The sequence below is a fragment of the Carcharhinus amblyrhynchos genome, chromosome 11 (assembly GCF_965287045.1).
Source record: "Carcharhinus amblyrhynchos chromosome 11, sCarAmb.v2.hapA, whole genome shotgun sequence".
NCBI lineage: Eukaryota > Metazoa > Chordata > Chondrichthyes > Carcharhiniformes > Carcharhinidae > Carcharhinus > Carcharhinus amblyrhynchos.
The window spans coordinates 5,918,245-5,938,885 of NC_137334.1; the positions used below are offsets into that span (position 1 = coordinate 5,918,245).

Genomic DNA, 20,641 nt, shown 5'->3' on the forward strand with positions numbered 1-20,641 from the left:
GCTGTTACCCCCTATATTTACCTTGCTAATGACACTAAGGGGCAATTTGCCGTGGTCAATCCACCTAACCTGCACATCTTCGGAGTGTGGGAGGAAACCAGAGCACCCGGAGGAAACCCACGCAGACATGGGGTGAATGTGCAAACTCCACACAGACAGTGACCCAAGGCCAGAATCGAACCTGTGTCTGTGGTGCTATGAGGCAGTAGTGCTAACCACCGTGTTCCCACAATAAAGACTGACAGAGACACTTTGGATTTATTGTCAATCACAGCTCTGCTATCGTTCTTACTTATCCATGGGATAGTAAAGCATTTTTCTCCTACACAACCCTTTTACAATGTATTTACATACAGCTGCCTCAATTTCCAGAGTGCTACCTAGAGATTGAAGAGTGTTCTGTCTGTAGGTTCCAGTTTTGGAAAGTGGCGAATTTGATAATTGGTGTACGGGAACACAGCGATAATGGCCCTTTGCAAAAGGAATGGTACGTTCTATTGAGAAGGTAATCTGCATTGGCTGCATGTTAGGTGATAGATAATCTACCATTAACTCATATTTACGCACAGTTTTATAGGCGCTGAAGATGAACAGGAGTCACTTTTCATCATATTTGCTGAGTTTTTCCAGCATTTAGAACCATGAGATAGAGGAGCAGGATTGGGCCATTCTGCCCATACAGCCTGCTCTTCCATTCAATCATAGCTGCTATTTCTCAACCCCATCGTCCCACCTTTCCCTCACCTTTGATCCCCTTACTCATCCATATTCATTTGACACCTGGATGTCTGTTCCACGAATCTGATTGCCCTCTGGAAATCTTTTACAATTCATCCTACTTTTGTGTAATTAGGAAGGTTCAAATCCACTATCTCAACTCCCCTTCGCCCTGAACTCAGTTAGCACGTCGATATCTATCAACATACTCAATCGGGGAGCACCCCATAACTCTCTGAGCTTGAGAATTCCACACGTCCTTTAAGTGAGGCAATTTCTCCCATCCTAGATATCTGGTTCTTATTCTGAGTCAGCGGCCTCGAGTTCTAGACTCCTTAGTAAAGAGAAACATCCTCCCACCATCTAACCTGTCGAGCCCATTTAGAATTGGGTATGTTACGGGCTACCTGCCATGTGTCCTGCCACTGGCCAATGATGGCATCTGCTGGTCTCACTATTATTAACCGGGCTTCCTGTTGAATGCACTCGTAACCAGCGGAGATGTGCCATCAGCGGGACCTGAAGGTCCGGAAAGTTCTGGCCCATCTCCCTACATTCTGCCTACTGTGCAGAAGGAGGCCATTCGGCCCAGACTTGGGGACAACATGCAGCCTGAGGCTAGGATTGAACCTGGCGCTACGAGGCAGCAGTGCCAACCACTGTGCCACCGTGTTGTCCTAATATGTTATCTAAAAGTGTGACGGAGGCAGATTCAATCGTGGTTTTCAAAGGGGCAATTAGAAAAATACTTAAAAGGAAACAAAGAGGAGAATGGGACTTGTTAAATTGATCTTGCTGGGAGTTCCACGGGCTTGATCTTAGTAATATTCTTCTGCTCGTCATGAGTTTCTGCCTCTGGTCCATTTACGCTAGTGTTTCTATCCCCATAAATCTATCATTTCTATGATTTTGTGTTGTTATTGTGTAAGGATTGATCTGGGATCCAGGTAGTCAAGACTAATTTTGTATGTAACATTCAGAATAGTTTTGGTTTATAACCAAAACAGAAAATGCTGGAAAATCTCAGCAGGTCTGTGAGGAGAGAATAGAGCCCATGTTTCGAGTCACGATGATCCTTTGACAGACAAAACATTGGACCAGTTCTCTCCCCACAGCTGCTGTCAGACCTGCCGAGATTTTCCAGCATTTTCTGTTTCTCTTTCAGATTCCAGCGTCCGCAGTGTTTTGTTTTATCTTGGTCTGGTTTAGCGTTCGGCGTGGGGATAGTAGCTGGGGTTTGGGATCCGGGCTGGAATTCTCCCACCTCGCCTGCAACCGGGATTCTCCAGTCCCGCTGCAGCGGATGGAAATTTGACTGGGCATCAAATTCTCACTGGCAGTCAGGAGAATTCCGGCACTGGTTGGGTTTGAAGTTAGAAACTAGGGCTATTGGCTTGAATTAGGGGCAAAAGCAAGGAGCTAAGAGAAACTGTACACATGGTCAGGTGATCTTCTCTAACTGTACATGCAATATTAGATAGCCTATTGTGGACTTGGGCAGAGCAGGAGCCATACCAAGCTATGGTACAACCAGAAAGGATGCTTTCTATGGTGCAATTGGCACCATATTCTAAATTTCCTTAGCATCCTGAGAAAGTAGAGGCATTGGTGGGCTTCAGTATGGACGGACTGGGACAAGTTGTTGGTGATCTGGACAGAAAGTGGATTACGTTTCCAGAATTTGCCAGATTTTAATATCCCCTGTGGTCATTCGGTGCCTGGTAGGTCATCACTTACAGTCGAGAAATTGTTTTTGCCAAAGGACATAACGACTTGAAGCAAGTGAAAAGACATTCACAAAGTAAGGCACGCTTTGGCAAGTGAGACAGGAACACTCACTGAGGGATTTATGACTGTGAGACCAAATTCCTCTCCAATTCAGTTGTCAAGTTGGCTGATGACACCACCGTAGTGGGTCAGATCTCAAACACTGATGAGACAGAGGACAGGAGAATCTGGTGAACTGGCGAGACAATAATCTCTCTCTCTCAATGTCATTGAAATGAAGGAGATAGTCATCGATCTCAGGAAGCAGAATGGACCTGTCTGCATCAATGGAGATGAAGTGGAAATGGTTGAGAACATCAAGTTTTGAGATGTCCAGATCAGCGACACCCTGTCCCGGTCTCTCCATGCTGACATTACAGTTAAAATCTCTCCACTTTCTCCGGAGGCTAAGGAAATTTGCTACGTCACATTATTGACATACCAAAGGAAATTTGGTATGTCCGCAATGACTCTCACCAATTTTTACAGATGCACCACAGAAAGCATCCTTTCTGGTTGTATCACAGCTTGGTCTGGCTCCTACTCTGCCCAAGACTACAAGAAACTACAAAGGATCATGAACAAAGCCCAGTCCATCTCTCAAACCAGTCTCCCACCAGTGCAACTGTCTACACTTCCCCCTGCCTTGGAAAAGCAGCCAGCATAATCAAAGACCCACATACCCCGGACATTCTCTCTTCCAACTTCTTCCATTGGGAAAAAGGTACAAAAGTCTGAGGATACGTACAAACCGACTCAAGAACAGCTTCTTCCCTGCTGCCAAATGACTTTTGGATGGACCTACCTTGCATTAAGTTGATCTTTCTCTACACCCTAGCTATGTTTGTAACACTACATTCTGCACTGTCTCCTTTCCTTCTCTATGAACGGTATGCTTTGTCTGTGTAGAGTGCAAGAAACAATACTTTTCACTGTATACTAATTCATGTGCCAATAATAAATCAAATCAAACATTCTATCTTTCAAGCTGTCCCAATCCATTCTTTCAGTTCATTCTCTGCTGCACTCAGAGAAAACCTTTTTTCTTCCTTTTCATCAACTCTTTACCCTTCTGGATGCTTCCTCAGCTTCTCTCCCTTTAAACCCCATCTCCTCCTCCAATCTCATCTCAGCCCTTGTATTTTTGAGCTTTTGATCTATCCCTCTCTACACACGCACACACACTCATACGCACACACACACTCATACACACACACACACTCATACACACACACACACGCATACACACACACACACACACTCATACGCACACACACACTCATACACACACACACACTCATACACACACACACACGCATACACACACACACACACACTCATACGCACACACACTCATACGCACACACACTCATACGCACACACACTCATACGCACACACACACTCATACACACACACACACTCATACGCACACACACACTCATACACACACACACACGCATACACACACACACGCACACTCACTCCTTTGGCAGGAGTCTTATCACTGCTTAACAGGTCCTTTCACCCATCTTCAATATTCTTCTCCCACCTGGAGCCCACCCTCTGAATCACAGAATCCTTATAGAAACCCATCCAGCCCATTGAGTCAGCACCAAGTCTCCAAAACAGCACCCACCCAGGTCTCCACACACTCACTATGCCTAATCTACCAAATTTACTCATCTTTGAACATGAAGGGGCGATTTACCATGGCTAATCCATCTAACTTGCACACCTTGGGGCACTAAGGAGCCATTTAGAATGGCCAATCTACCCAGCTGTACTGTGGGAGGAAACCAGAGCACCTGGAGGAAACCCACGCTGACACGGGGACAATGTGCAGAGTCCACACAGACAGTGACTCAGGACTGGAATCGAACCCGGGCCCCTGGCACTGCGAGGCAGCAATGCTAACATTAACGCAACGCATCAAAGTAAAGTAGCCGAGAAGGTTTCCTGTGCTCCGAATAGCTGCTCACATTCACACTTACTGCACAGCTTTGAGTTTAATTAAACAATGATTTATTTTTGTTCAGTTACAGTCATAAGGAATTATACAGGTTTACAACAGAGGAATGACATGAACACAAAGCACTATGAAAAGAACTGTCAGCCCTGTACGTGGCAGCAACGGGTTACATAGCCACCACCTCACCAACATCCAACTCCCTTTCGAACGATTCCTGCTATCGCCACTACAGAAGTGGGAAGGTGTGACTGACACTGACGGGTGTCCACGGATCCAGACCAGTAAACCCGAGAAACAGTGTTCTCACTGGTAATTTTTTATATAATTCATTCATGGGGCATGGGTTTCGCTGGCTGGCTGGCCAGCATTTGGAGCCCATCCCTAGTTGCCCTTGAATAGAGTGTCTTGCTAGGCCGTATCACAGGGACTGAGCTCACTCCCAAATCAGGGCCATTGGTGTACATGGGTGTACACACCATACTCACTGCGGAGAGCAAGTGGTTAGGCCAGAATGGGAGACATGGGAAACTATTTGCAAACCTACAAATCAAGTCAACACCAAGACAAATGTCTGGGCGATTGGGTAGTTCCTCTTTTTTATTCATTCACGGGATGTGGGCATCGTTGGCAGGGGCAGCACTTACTGCCCACCCCTGGGGGCACTTAAGAGTCAACCATATTGTGGTGCCTCTGGAGTCACGTGTAGGCCCGATCAGATAAGGATGGCAGATTTCCTTCCCTAAAGGACATTAGGGAAGCAGATGGGTTTTCATGGCAGTGGACAATGGTTTCACGGTCATCACTAAACTATTAATTCCAGATTCTATCCCTGTGACCCCTTCAGTGGGGCTGAAGTCCAAAGATGTGCGGGTTAGGTTGATTGGCCATCCAAAAATTGCCCCTTAGTGTCCTGGGATGCTTAGGTTAGGGGGATTAGCGGGTAAAATATGTGGGGATGTGGGGGTAGGGCCTGGGTGGGATTGTGGCTGATGGGCCAAATGGCCTCTTTCTGCGCTGTAGGGTTCTACGATTCTATGAAATGGTCAAAAGCCTCAAGTTTTTAGGTGTCCAGGTCACCAACAACCTATCCTGGAACCCCGCACGCCGACGCTATAGCTAAGAAAGCTCACCAATGCCTCTGCTTTCTCAGGAGGCTAAATTTCACCGTCTGCCATGGTGGGATTCGAGCCCAGAGCTTTACCCTGGGTGTCTGGATTACTAGCCCAGCGACAATACCACTTCACTACCACCTCCCTAGTTAAAGGGGGACACGGGAAAATCTGCTGCAAATCTAGAAACGATACTGCCCTCAGGTCAACGCCAGAACAAATGTCTGGGGAACTGCTCGGGGGGAGGGATAGTTTGGGACACGTAATCTGGGTTCCAATGTTGGGCTTCCTGTCCCTGTCTGTCGATATAGAAGGGCCACTTCCGGCGTCCCAGTGCGAGAGAGGACATCCCCTCCTGAGGTAACGGAGAATTCCATTGTCGGATCCTCGCCCGCTCCGATTCTGGGCAGGCGAGGTGGCAGAGAGCGCTGTGGGGAGTGGACCAGGTATTGAAGACTTTGAGAGCTGGTCAGGTTGAAATAACCGTAATGGGCTGTTAGCGATTGGGGTGTGGGGTGTTTTTAATTCCCCTCTCTATTGTCAGGGGGAGGAAGGACAAGAGAAAAATCGCAGCGAGGAGTTATTTACACAGTGCTTAAACCTCCTGAACAAGGGCTGAATTATGTGAATGTTACGATCACGGTGAAATCTCTCTCTCTCTCTTTATTAAACTGTTATAAACAACAAGAGCAGGCGTTTACTGTATCTGGGAAGCGACTTTGTACATGGAGTAAGGAGCTGCAGCCAGGCTCAGAGCAGGCACTCACTGTAACCCTCTGATCACACTGTTTTCTCGGTAGTGGTAGAGGCTGGTAGAATCCAGTTTGCCGCAGTGTTTGATTGCTTCAGCAAAAAGCTTTGCCACCTGGCAGGAGGAAATCGATAACGTTATCAAATTTTAAAATAAAAACACCGAATCCTCACCATCTTGCGCGTACAATCCCGACAGCGCGAGGAGAGGCCATTTGGCCCATCAAGTCTGCGCCAACTCCCTGGGCGGGATTTTCCAACCACCTTCGCCCCAAAAACCAGAAAACCCCCTCCCCAGGTCAGTGGATGGTCCATCTCCGGATTCGGAACGGGCAGGATGGGAAAAGACAAGAGTATCTTACCCAGGCCCGCTCTCCCGCTCCATCCCTCTTACCCCTTCAATGAGATGAAGTGGAAATGGTCGAGAGCTTCAAGTTTTTAGGTGTCCAGCTCACCAACAACCTGTCCTGGTCCCCCCCCCCCCATGCCGATGCTACAGTTAAGAAAGCCTCACCAACGCCTCTACTTTCTCAGGAGGCCAAGGAAATTTGGCATGTCCTCTACAGCTCTCAGCAATTTTTACAGATGTACCGTACAAAGTATCCTTTCTGGTTGTATCACAGCTCGGTCTGGGCTCCTGCTCTGCCCAAGACCGCAAGGAACTACAAAAGGTCATAAATGAAATCCAGTCCATCACTCAAACCAGCCTCCCATCCACTGACTCTGTCTACACTTCCTGCTGCCTCGGGAAAGCAGCCAGGATAGTCAAGGACCCCACGTACCCCGGACATTCTCTCTTCCACCTTCTCCCGTCGGATAAAAGATACAGAAGTCTGAGGACACGTACCAACCAACTCAAGAACTGCTTCTTCCCTGCTACCATTTGAATAGATCTAGCTCGTATTAAGTTGATCTTTCTCTATACCCTAGCTATGACTGTAACACTACATTCTGCACCCTCTCCTTCTCTATGAACAGTATGCTTTGTTTATATAGTGCACAAGAAACGATACTTTTCACTGTATACTAATACATGTGACAATAATAAATCAAACACATTTAACCCACTAATCTTCCTAACCTACACATCTTGGGGCACTAAAGAGCAATTTAACATGGCCAATCGCCCTAACCAGCACATCTTTGAACTGTGGGGAGAAACTGGAGCACCCAGAGGAAACCCACACAGACAGTGCAGGAGAGGCCACTCAGCCCATCAAGTCTGCACCAGCTGTTGTTACTGTAATATAGGAACGGATGCAGCCATTGGTGCACAGCAAGATCCCACAAGCAGTGCCCTTACACGACATGTTAGGGGGAGACAGAAATGACGGTTGAGAATTTCCAAGACCGGAAAACCCTGCCCAAAGTTAACAGACCTTCACATGGTCTGTGTCCCCCCCCCGTTACAATTCCCGTGGCTGCATCTTATATAGTTCTGCACTCTAACAGAGTGTGGTGCAGGATTGAAAGAGTGTGCACGAACACTGGGTCCTCTCTCTTCAATTCTGAATCCCCCCAGTCAGGCACTGTTCCCCACAACCCCCCCGCCACACCACCTCCTCCCCCCCTCGCTGTTAGGGGTGACATGTTCCCCGCTGCAGTTTCATTGCCAATGTGTATCAGACACTCAGTGTCTCTCCCATCATTTCCACCGGGTGTACCAGATATGATCGTTACCTGGAAATTGGTAATGAGGGGGATCGCGTGATCAATGGCCATTCTTCGGATCAGGTAGTTCTCCCTCATAAAGCGGGTGTTGTTGTTGGGCAGATTAATCACCAGATCAATGATTCCATCGTGAATTAGTCTGGAAGAGACCGGAGGAGGGTCAATGGTAGATACAGATAGAAACTGCCAAAATCTAACTCGTTTCTACCAAACACACATTCCATTTATCTTCCAAGTTTATTTATTAGTGCCACAATAGGCTTACATTAACACTGCAATGAAGTTACTGTGAAAACCCCCCTCGCCGCCACACTCTGGCGCCTGTTCGGGTACACTGTGGGAGAATTTAGCACGGCCTAACCAGCACGTCTTTCAGACTGTGGGAAGAAACCAGGGCACCCGGAGGAAACCCACACAGACACGGGGAGAACGTGCAGACTCCACTCAGACAGTGACCCGAGCTGGGAATCGAACCCGGGTCCCTGGTGCTGTGAGGCAGCAGTGCTAACCCACTGCGCCATCGCCCACCCCCTGTACTGCTCTTAGAGTTGACCAAGTGACCAGAAGCGCAGGTTATTGTGTGACTGGAAGGTTGTTTCCACTGGGATTCTGTACGATGCCACACTTGCTTCCTTGTCTTCTGTGGTACGGGCTAATGATTCAGAACTAAATGTAGTGAATGATTCAGAAGATTATATATTTGAATGCCTAATATTTAAACTGCAGTCAGGAATATAAATAAGGCCGTCTGCTGTGAGATGCTGTCCATACTCGTATTAACCCAACAATAATGCAACCAATTCCTTATCTACCCAGGATCTTCCCTTCAATCTCACCGGGATTAGAAAGTGACCTATTATGTGATATATTGTCAAAGTCAGTTTGAAAATCGTAAAATCCCCGCAGTGCAAAAGAGGCCATTCACCCCATTGAGTCTGCACCAACTCTCTGATAGAGTATCTCACCAGGCCCCCCCCCTCCCCCCACCCCGTCCTATCCCCAAAACCCCACACCTTTCCCATGGCTAATCCCATCAAACCTATGCCTTTTGAGACACTAACGGACAATTTAGCAAGGCCAATGCATCTAACCTGCACTTCCTTGGAGTGTGGGAGGAACTTTTGTATCTCTCACCTCAAACCTGTGCCCTCTTAGTTTTAGGCTCCCCTACGTTTGGGAAAAGATGTTGACTATCGAGCTGATCTGTGTCCCTCATTATTTTATAGACCGCTATAAGATCATCGCTAAGCCTCCTGCGCTCCAGTCTATCCAGCCTCTCCTTATAACCCAAACCATCAAGTCCCGGTAGCGTCCTAGTAAATCTTCTCTGCACTCTTTCTAGTTTAATAAATTTCCTATAATCGGGTGACCAGAACTGTACACAGTATTCCAAGTGTGGCCTTACCAATGTCTCATACAACTCCAACGAGCGCGACCAAAGTGAAATCGGTGGGAGGTTCCGGAATTTTAGACACAAGTTATTCCTGGCATGAGTCAACTTTTCTCAATCCTTGTTGCTAGTTTTGGGACCTCTCTGTTCAAAGCTTGAAGTGCTCGCCCAGACAAGTTTCTGCATCGCTTTTGGGGGCTTTTAAAGGGAGATCTTCAAACTGAGTCGAGGACAGTGCGTTAAAAGCGTTTACACAGAGGACGGTGGATTGAGTTCACTGGGAATCTATGGATCTGCTCAGATAACTATAAAGAACCGCTGCGGGCACTCACTTGGTAAATGAAGGGGCTGAGGAGCTGTGATCTTCCGCTGTGTGCCATGACACGGGTGCTGTGGGCACGTCGTTGGCATTTAGCCAAGCCGAAGTCCCCTCCGTCGCATAGAGCTTCAACAACAAATCAGAGTGAGTTTCACATCGGGCACAACCGTCCTGTCCTCCGTAACACTCGCACCAAATAAAAGACGATGTTCGTTTCAACTGCACAGCAGGGCCCGTAGGTTAGCCAAGGTGTATAACCTGCCCGGGCGCACACAGGATGAGGGTGAGGAGATGAGGGGGCTGTAGGCAGGGCCCCCCCCCACCCACCTCCACCCACCCCCAACACAACCCGCTCCCCCCCCGGGTGAGGAAGGAGGAGAAGGTTAAGTCAGCAGCTGAAGTGGCTCTGTTCCTCCTGTACGTCTCCGGTGCATTTACTGCATTTCCCAGGCACGTAGCAGGAAAACGGTGATCACAGAATCCCGACGGAGGCCATTCAGCCCATCGAAACTGCACCTACAACAATCCCATCCAGGCCCCATAACCCCACCCTGCTAATCCCCTTGACCCGGGAGGGGGGAATGTAGCAACTGTCCTAACCCACACATCTCTGGAGTGTGGGAGGAGCCCAGAGCAAACCCACGCAGACATGGGGAGAATGTGCAGAGTCCATTTCTCCAGAATCTGGAGCTGGGATCATTCCAATCTCAGGCTTTGTGCTGTACTGGTTCTCAGTCAGCACTGCATGGATCCACATGAAGTGGGGACACTGTCCTCAGTGCTGGATTCACTGTCTCCCCAGCACTGACTGAACTTGAATGAAGACCCACCTTGTATCCCTGCTCATGAAGCTGCTGTGCCGTGTCCAGGAACTTTGATCGGAAGGAGCTCTGCGAAAATAATAAGTTTAAAGTAAGAATCTCGGGTCAGTCTGAGGACTGGACCTATTCTCATCTGGACAGCAGTCTTTGTTAGAGAGGATCTCCGCATTACAGATCACACCGCTCTTCTGACACTCTCTGTTGGTGGATTTCATTGTTAGCCGACACCCTAAATCTCCACAGCTCTGTGTAAGCTGAAGATGGTGTGGAGACGCCGGTGTTGGACTGGGGTAGACACAGTAAGAGGTCTCACAACACCAGGTTAGAGTCCAACAGGTTTATTTGAACAGTGTGAGTGTAAATACGCCCAGAGTGAACAGTGTATGCATAAATACACCCAGTGTGAACACTGCGTGTGTAAATACACCCAGTGTGAACATTGTGTGTGTAAATACACCCAGTGTGAACAGTGTGTGTGTAAATAAACCCATTGAGTGTGTAAATACACCCAGGGTGAACAGTGTGTGTGTAAATAAACCCAGTGAGTGTGTAAATACACCAATGTGTGTGTAAATACACCCAGTGTGAACAGTGTGTGTGTAAATAACCCAGTGTGAACAGTGTGTGTGTAAATAAACCCATTGAGTGTGTAAATACACCCAGGGTGAACAGTGTGTGTGTAAATACACGCAGTGTGTGTGTAAATACAGCCAGTGAGTGTGTAAATACAGCCAGTGTGAACAGTGTGTGTGTAAATACAGCCAGTGTGTGTGTAAATACAGCCAGTGTACAGGAGGTTCCCTGTGGGTGAGGCTGACGCTGGATTCCAGGCTGTACCTGTATCCCGATGAGAATCCCTTTCTGAGGTAACTTGAAGCCAGTGGAGAGAATCGCTTTCAGGAATGCAGAGTAAATATTTGGCCCAAAGCAAGCGACCTGTGAACGAGAAGCAGAGCGATCGTTTATCAAATATTAAATCCCAAAACATTCCGACAGACTGCTCCGAAATCAAACTGTCACTGCTTCCCGTCCTGGGAATAACATGGGAATAACACGGGAATCAGAGAGTGCACAAAATCTAAATTCACAGCACAGAGGCTGCACTGTCTGAGGGACAGAGTGAGGCCGCACTGTCTGAGGGACAGAGTGAGGCCGCACTGTCTGAGGGACAGAGCGAGGCCGCACTGTCTGAGGGACAGAGCGAGGCCGCACTGTCTGAGGGACAGAGCGAGGCCGCACTGTCTGAGGGACAGAGTGAGGCCTTACTGTCTGAGGGACAGAGCGAGGCTGCACTGTCTGAGGGACGGAGCGAGGCCTCACTGTCTGAGGGACAGAGCGAGGCCGCACTGTCTGAGGGACAGAGTGAGGCCTTACTGTCTGAGGGACAGAGCGAGGCTGCACTGTCTGAGGGACGGAGCGAGGCTGCACTGTCTGAGGGACAGAGTGAGGCCGCACTGTCTGAGGGACGGAGCGAGGCTGCACTGTCTGAGGGACAGAGTGAGGCCGCACTGTCTGAGGGACGGAGCGAGGCCTCACTGTCTGAGGGACAGAGTGAGGCCTCACTGTCTGAGGGACGGAGTGAGGCCTCACTGTCTGAGGGACTGTAGTTTTGATGTTAAATCTCGGGTGAATATAAAAGATCCCAGGACAATGTTTGACAGGGGATCGGGGGAGTTATTGCGGAATCCAGACGGTACAGAAGGAGGCCGTTCGGCCCATCGAGTCTGCACCGACCACGATCCCACCCAGGCCCTATCTCCATGCATTTACCCCTAGCTAGTGTCCCCCTGACACTAGGAGGCGAGTTAGCCTGGCCCGCCCACCTTCATTCAGTCTCCGCTCTGCCCCGAGCAGACAAGGAGGGTGATTTTTGTGTGAATACCCGGGGGTTAACCAGTCGGGGGAGGGTTTTGTCTGTGAAGATGAACAGTGCAATGCTGGTACCTCTCCAGTTGATGCCATCTCACAGCGTAGAATAGGGTCTGCATCTCTCAGGCGAGGCCAGGAGAACATGGGGGCCTGCAAGTAAGCAGAGTCAGCTTCAATATGTTCAATTCCTGGGGCTGCAAAGTGGATATTAGTGAGAGTGTAGCACACCGTGGGTGCTGAAGCTTTGTGTATTATTGAACCCCTTGCAGTTGGTGACCAGATTTTCCCCCATTCCCTTTGCCAGCGCGAACCGCCACTGCAATAGCTTCAGGCCTCCTGTTCCATGGGAAAAATGTAACCCATTTCAATTTTGTTTAGGATAAGATGAAATCCCCACTGAGATGTCAGAATATAAATCCTCGCTCCTTCCTTCCACAACAGCTCTGTCTCTCCACTGTTTTCTTTCTCACTTTTAAAACGTTTTTATTCATCCGCGGGACACGGGCATCGCTGGCTGGGCCCAGCATTCATTGCCCGTCCCTCATTGCCCGAGGGCCAGTTGAGAATCAACCACATTGCTGTGTCTCTGGGGTCACGTGGAGGCCAGACCGGGTAAGGACGGCAGATTTCCTTCCCTAAAGGGACATCAGTGAACTGGATGGGTTTTTCCAACAATCGACAATGGTTTCACCGTCATCAGTAGATTCTTAATTCCAGATATTTTTTATTGAATTCAAATTCCACCGTCTGCCATGGCAGGATTCGAACCCGGGTCTCCAGAACTCCGGACAACTTTTCCCGACCTTTTATTAGTGTTTACTGTCTGTCCGACTGCTCCTTTCATTAATTAATCTCACACTTAGGGTGCAAAAATATCCCCATTTACAGATTTACAGCTCAGAGGGTGGAGGGTGTGTGGAGTGGGCCTGTCGGCAGTGCTGGTGGTGGGGGCGGGTTCGATAGGGTCCTTTAAGAGACTTTTGTATAAGTTCATCTCCCTAACCTACACATTTAATACGGTCACATCACCGACCCACACATCTGTGGGGTGTGGGAGGAAACATAAGAACATAAGAAATAGGAGCAGGAGTAGGCCATCGAGCCCTTCGAGCCTGCCCCGCCATTCAATAAGATCATGGCTGATCTGTTGTGGCTCAGTTCCACATTCCCGCCCTCTCCCCATAACCCTTAATCCCCTCTCTTATCAAGAACCCATCAACCCGCTTCTTAAAAATATTTAGTGAGGCAGCCTCCACCACTTCAATGGGCAGAGAATTCCAGAGATTCACCACCCTTTGAGTGAAGAAGTTCCTCCTCAACTCCGTTCTAAACCGCCTCCCCTTTATCTTGAGGCTGTGCCCCCTAGTCCTATTGTCTTTTTTGAGCGGGAAGAGTCTCTCCACCTCTATCCTATCCATCCCATTCATCATCTTATACGTCTCAATGAGATCTCCCCTCATTCTTCTAAACTCTAACGAGTACAAGCCTAATTTATTCAGCCTCTCCTCATAGCTCAACTCCGGCATCAGCCTAGTAAACCTCCTCTGCACTCCCTCCAAGGCCAAAATATCCTTGCGCAGGTGCGGCGCCCAAAAATGCACACAGTACTCCAGTTGCGGCCTCACCAATGCCCTATACAGCCGCAGCAAGACCTCCCTACTTTTATATTCAATCCCCCTCGCTATGAAGGCCAGCATCCCATTCGCCTTCCTGACCACCTGCTGCACCTGCAAGCTGGGTTTTTGCGACTCATGCACAAGGACCCCGAGGTCCCTCTGCACCGTCGCCTGCTGCAGTTTTTCGCCCCGTAAGTAATAGTCCTTCCTACCATTCTTCCTACCAAAGTGGACCACCTCGCACTTGCCAACATTAAATTCCATTTGCCATTTCCTGGCCCATTCGCCCAGCCTATCTAGATCCTTCTGCAGACTCTCCACACCCTCCGCACAATTTGCCGTTCCACCAATCTTGGTGTCATCAGCAAATTTCGACACCATACACTCGGTTCCCTCCTCCAGATCATCTATATAAATGGTAAAAAGCTGAGGCCCCAGCACCGACCCCTGGGGCACTCCACTAGTCACCATCCGCCAATCTGAATAGCACCCGTTGACCCCCACTCTCTGCCTCCTATTTGACAACCACTCCTCTATCCACGCTAACACCCTACCCCCAACTCCATGTCCCTCGACCTTCTGCAATAACCTCTTGTGAGGCACTTTGTCAAACGCCTTCTGAAAATCCAGAAAGACCACATCCACCGGCTCTCCTCTATCCACCGCCCTAGACACATCCTCATAGAACTCCAGTAAATTTGTCAGACACGACTTCCCTTTAATGTCCAACCTCCACACAGACGGTGACCCAAGGCCGGAGCGGATCCCCGGAGCTGACCACTGTGCTGCCTTGCCTCTAGGTCAAACAGCAGAATCTTAAAGTAAGGAGAGAGAGAGAGAGAGACACACACACCAGGTCCAAGCATTTAGAGAAAGAATTGATGCTCGGATTACCAGGGACCCGAGATTTGCCCTGCAGGGCAACTGGAACGCCTGGCAGAATGGGGGGTAAGAACAGGGCATCCTCAGGAATACCCCAATCGAGGTCACACATAACACAACAATGCCTAGGATCGCGAATCTTTACCACACCACTTTCACCAGCCGGATTAACAACACTACTGAACGGGGAGAGGGGTTAAAGCTGATAGATTAGAGCCTCCCCTCGAGCCGCCGCCTATTCTTGCCCGTACCTTAATGCCCACGTAGTCAGTGGGGATGATGGGATTTTCCAGTGAAGGCAGGGCTGACTCATCCATACTCTCCCCAATCATCACCCGCGTGGCCACGTTGATCAGATCAACTCCGATGGTCTTCGAGACAAAGGGGCAGGACCTGGATGCTCGGAGGTTGCACTCGATTACCTGGCAACCACGGAGAGAAGGAGTTAGGAGAAAATCACTCAGGCTCGGTGGTAGTTGAGTGTTTGTACAGCAGGATTACTACCCGATCGGCAGGGATGGATACTGACTACATCTCAAAATAGATCTCCAACGTAGACAAAAAGCATGGAATCATTTAAGGAGAACAACTGATGCTATGATGCGTAGAACCAGACAATTCCTACAGAGCAGGAGGAGGCCATTCCGCCCATCGAGCCTGTGCCAGGCCCTATCCCTGTAACCCCATGTACTTACCCTGCTAGACCCACTGCCGCAAAACAGCAATTTTATCACGGCCAATCAACCTAACCCGCACATCTTTGGGCTGTGGGAGGAAACTGGAGCACCCGGAGGAAACCCACGCAGACATGGGGAGAATGTGCAAACTCCACGCAGTCACCCGGGGTCGGAACTGACCCCGAGTCCCTGGTGCTGTGAGCCAATAGTGCCACTGTGCTGCCTCATACGTGTTACACGTCTCTTAGATGAACTAAAATAGGCCGAATACCTCTCTTCATCTGTATTCCCGCTAATGATTGGTGGATAAAGGAAGACGCACGATTGTATATTTATTAGCAAACCATCCCTCATTCTATCTCACAAACCTCTGAGCCAAGATCCTTTCTCACTCCTATCCCTTTATCATCCTTCAGTGTCAAAATTACCCTCCGTCTTTTCATTCCTGTTCAGCTTTTCAAATGTTAAGTTCCCTGGAACAGTTATTTTCCGACCGGAATTATCCCTTTAGGTTTGGGCTCAACATCAAGCTGAGACGTGAGTTACGACCCTGTTCTCTCTGGGGAACAGAGAGGGCACAGAGTCAGTGACCTGGACGCTGGTTTGCCACTCCAGTAACTATTGCTACTTGCCTTCCTAATTACTTGCTCTGCCTGAATACTAACATTTTACATTCCTTACTCTTTGGATGTTTCATGCACTTAAAAAAAATAAAATTCTGCTTTATTTTTAGCCTCACACTTCCCTACATCTTATCCCACCCTCCACTGTCCTCTCACTGAATTCCCTGGATCTCTTGGGCAGCAGGGGTGGCAGACTGATCAGCGCTGCTGTTCTCAGGAACCCCGCTTCGATTCCCAGCTTGGGTCACTGGCTGTGCGGAGTCCGCACGTTCTCCCCATGTCTGCATGGGTTTTCTCTGGATGCTCCGGTTTCCTCCCACAGTCCAAAGATGTATGGGTTAGGTGGATTGGCCGTGCTAAATTGCCCCTTAGCAACAGGGGGTCGATACATGATGTCTTTCTAAACTAAAGACCTTTGGCCTCCAGGCGGTCTGTATCCCTCTCCTCGCTACCAATTCATGGATCTGTCAAGATGCCTCTTAAATGTTGCTATTGCATCTAACATGTCGAAGTTTTTAGTCTTGCACTCATCAGAACACTTTGCAAGAATACCAGTTTAAGGGGAAAAGAACAATGTATACTGAATGAGAAGAGAATTGGCTGGCAAGAGGACTCTGATTGGTAGAGGTGTTGCCAGCGAGAACGCACCAGTTGATGGTGACTGACAGTTAACTACCAAACTTTGTTACAAATTTAAACCAGACAGCTTGACCTTGATTGGTCCAGGCATCACCTTGAGGAATGAGTTAGAGAACGGCTGGCACTTGCATTGTTTAGCTGAAACAGGCACAATGTGTGTACATGTTCTTTCTGTCTACAAGGTGTTAATATATGTAGTTTCCAGTGCTTGGAAACATGCCACATTGCCAGCTCAACCGACAATCTCAAACTGGGTTGTCGGTTTAATTCTCGGCACACTGGGGATTATTCAGCAAGCGTTGTCCAATCGCGGAATCACATCCAATGCTGTGCACTGTTTTGCAAACAGGGGCCGTACCCTGCCCGTCGTGAATAGCCGATACAATCTGATATGAGCTCCCAGTCTTTGGGGCATACGGTTTTGCATAACTAGCATCACACCTACCCTGAAGTTCATATACCACACCTATTCCTCCCTTCGAACCTCCCGCAATTACTAGACTTGCCCGGGAGATGCTGCACCGGGATCAGAATTCCAAGCCGAAAAGGGACAGTGCTGTCAATGCCCAGAAACCCGTGCGGGCAGTGGGAATGCTGACCGGAATATCGGGGTCATGATGGTTCCACACGCCAACAAGCACAATACAGCTGGCTGGAGAGACAGTTAAAGCAAACCTTATCCAGCAAACACAGAAGGAGATGGGGAACGCGATAGGGTTTCTCTGGTTTACTGTCCCTATAACAAACAGGACAACACGTTTTAAACACGCTACACGCTTACCATCACATCATTTCCCTTCACGAGGAACTGTACGTTGAAAGGGCCAGAAATCTCGAACGCTCTGGAAATCTTCCTGGTTGCAATTTTCACCTAAAACAGAAAGAACACAAAGAGTGGTTAACGGGCTCCAGTCTCTTCTCAGGCCGAGTAGTTAGTACAGCAAACCAGCTTCGATTCTGGTCTCGGGTGACCGGCTGCCTGTGTGGAGTTTGCATGTTCTCCCCATATCTTCCCGGGTGCTCCCACAGTCTGAAGATGTGCAGGTTAGGTGGACTGGTCATGTTAAATTGCCCCTTCCGCCGTGTCCCAAGACGTGCGGGTTGGAGGGATTAATGGGATAAATGTGTGGGTTACGGGGATGGGGTAGGGGGGTAAGATGCCCTGTCAGGAGAGCCACGATGGGCTGAATGGCCTCCTTCGGCACTCCAGGCATTGTGATAAATAAGCACCCAAGATTTTCCGACAAATTTTACTGAATGCCCAAGGTTTCCTGGTGATCAATGAGGACCTGAGATTTCCCACGGATTAGCTGAGGATTTTCCCAAGTGCCGAACGGATAATCCACATTTCCTGCGTTACGGTGGACGGGGGGATTGATACTTCCTGAGGAGCAATGCCATTCTGATGTTAATCTTACAGTTTCACCCATCTGCAGAGGCTGGCACTGCCAGGGTGCCCGGAGGGGCACCACCACCCCCCCCCCTTGCCGCCTACCCCCTGGGGAGCCCCAGTTGCCCTCCCCCTTCACTCCAATGGGGTCACTTGCAAGTTCCTGGAAAGTGGGGAGGCAGCCTAGACCCTGCCAGAGTGAAATCACTGCATCATAGAAACCCTACAGCGCAGGAAGAGGCCACTCGGCCCATCGACCGCAATCCCACCCAGGCCCTATCCCCATAGCCCCGTGCATTTACCCAGCAGAACGGCCTGTCAATCAAAGCTGTCCAACACGGGAGCTTTTCGTGCCGCAGTTGTCATCAAGTTGAAGGACATGAGATTTAAAACAAAACCTTGGATTATGACAGTGGTACAGGCCGTTTTGATCTTTCAGGAGTGTCCATGTCCACTCCATCGATTTGTAACTGCGATACCGCATGCCCCACCCTCCCCTCCCCACCCCCTGCCCCTTCCCCCTCCCCCTCCCCCCACTGGCAAAGACTCAGTCTGTTGGAACTGGTGTTGGACTTTCAACATGCGGACCCCCCCTCCGTTTTTAAGAGGTCGGTGAAGCCTTTCTGTCTTTATCAAACTCCGAGCCCAGCCTCCAAGAGGGAAACAGAGTCGTTAGGAACGTCAGGTTTTATGTAGGGATATACTTTAAACTGTCTGTTTAATTCCAAGACAGAATGAAGTTGCAGTCTAGCGAGTAGCAAACTGGCATTTCTATCTGACAACGAGGGAGCAGACCACCCCGGCAATACTCAGCACTAATCCTGCGTGTAACACAGCGGCAATCAGATGTAGCAGAAATGTCCTGGCTTCCCTCGATAACAGGCAGACAACAATTTCAGGTTTGTGAGTCAGGTATTTATATTCAGGGATGATGGGGAGAAGGTCTAATTTTAGAAGTTTAAGCTGTGGGACGGCACGGTGGCTAGCGCTGCTGTCCCACAGCGCCAGGGTCCTGGGTTCGATTCCCGGCCTCGGGTCACTGTCTGTGTGGAGTTTGCACATCCTCCCCGTGTCTGCGTGGGTTTCCTCCGGGTGCTCCGGTTTCCTCCCACAGACAAAGATGTGAGGGTTAGGTGGATTGGCCGTGCTAAATTTCCCCCTTAGCATCAGGGGGATTAGCTAGGGTAAAGGCATGGGGTCTTGGGGATAGGGCCTGGGTGGGATTGTGGTTGGCGCAAACTCAATGGGCCGAACGGCCTTCTCTTGCACTGTAGGATTCTGTGATCCAAATGTTGAAAGAGTTCAATAGGGTAGATTTAGTGGGACTATTTCCTTTGGGGTTGGGGGGAGGAATCCAAAACAAGAGGATACAATCGCAATCACAAACTTGGCCATTCAGGAGGGAAATCATGAAGTCAATTTGGAATTTTCAGTCCCAAAATACTCTGCGCTTTGGCAAAACTGAAGCTTTCAAGAGGGCGATCAGTAGATATTGTTAAATTACAAAGATTATGGGGCGAAGGTGGGATAATGCAGTGAAAGAACAGAGTAGCAGTGATCTGACTGTAAGAAGTCTCACATCACCAGGTTAAAGTCCAGCTGGTTTATCTGGAATCACCAGCTTTCAGAGTGACTCAGCTGAGGTAGGAGTGGCACTCCAAAAACTCGTGATTCCAAATAAAGCTGTGGGACTTTACCCTGGAGACTCCTTACTGTACCCAGCCCAACGCCAGCATCTCCACATCATGGTCTAATCGAACAGACCAGATTGGGGGGGCTGAATGGCCTACGCCTGTTTCTCTGTGACCTTTCAGTGACAATGCCGAGAACGCAGTGTGTAATTAATATCGCTGACCACGTGGACAAGTGGACTCAGTCTTCCGGAGAGATGGAGGAAGTTTGGATCATTCTACTCTGAACACAGAAGGTTAACAGGACATTTCGTAAAAGGTCCATCCACACCGTTTGGTACTTTAAAGACAAAATAAGGAGTTTCCTCTGACAAGTAATCAAAGGACAAAGATTGAAATCATTAGCAAGGCCAGAGACAAGAACATAAGAAATAGGAGCAGGAGTAGGCCATCTAGCCCCTCGAGCCTGCCCTGCCATTCAATAAGATCATGGCTGATCTGTTGTGGCTCAGTTCCACTTTCCCGCCCTCTCCCCATAACCCTTAATCCCCTTATCGATCAGAAATCTATCTACCCGTGACTTAAATATATTCAACGAGGCAACCTCCACCGCTTCAACGGGCAGAGAATTCCAGAGATTCACTACCCTCTGAGAGAAGAAGTTCCTCCTCAATTCCGTTCTAAACTGACTCCCCCTTACTTTGAGGCTGTGTCCTCTAGTTCTGGTTTCCTTTCTGAGTGGAAAGAATCTCTCTACCTCCGCCCTATCTCTCTACCTCCGCCCTACCTCTCTACCTCCG

General features: G+C 49.0%; 1 protein-coding gene across 1 annotated transcript in view; it reads right to left on the minus strand.

Annotated features, from left to right (window-relative positions):
• Positions 1 to 6,067: 6,067 nt before the first annotated feature.
• The window catches only part of cps1 (carbamoyl-phosphate synthase 1, mitochondrial), a 100,441-nt gene continuing 85,867 nt past the window's right edge, over positions 6,068 to 20,641 (minus strand). The window contains 8 exon segments of the mRNA XM_080198494.1: positions 6,068 to 6,428; positions 7,994 to 8,123; positions 9,707 to 9,819; positions 10,524 to 10,583; positions 11,352 to 11,450; positions 12,459 to 12,533; positions 15,133 to 15,303; positions 17,602 to 17,691. Coding sequence (XP_080054620.1) covers positions 6,327 to 6,428; positions 7,994 to 8,123; positions 9,707 to 9,819; positions 10,524 to 10,583; positions 11,352 to 11,450; positions 12,459 to 12,533; positions 15,133 to 15,303; positions 17,602 to 17,691 — 840 coding nt within the window. The 3' untranslated portion in view covers positions 6,068 to 6,326.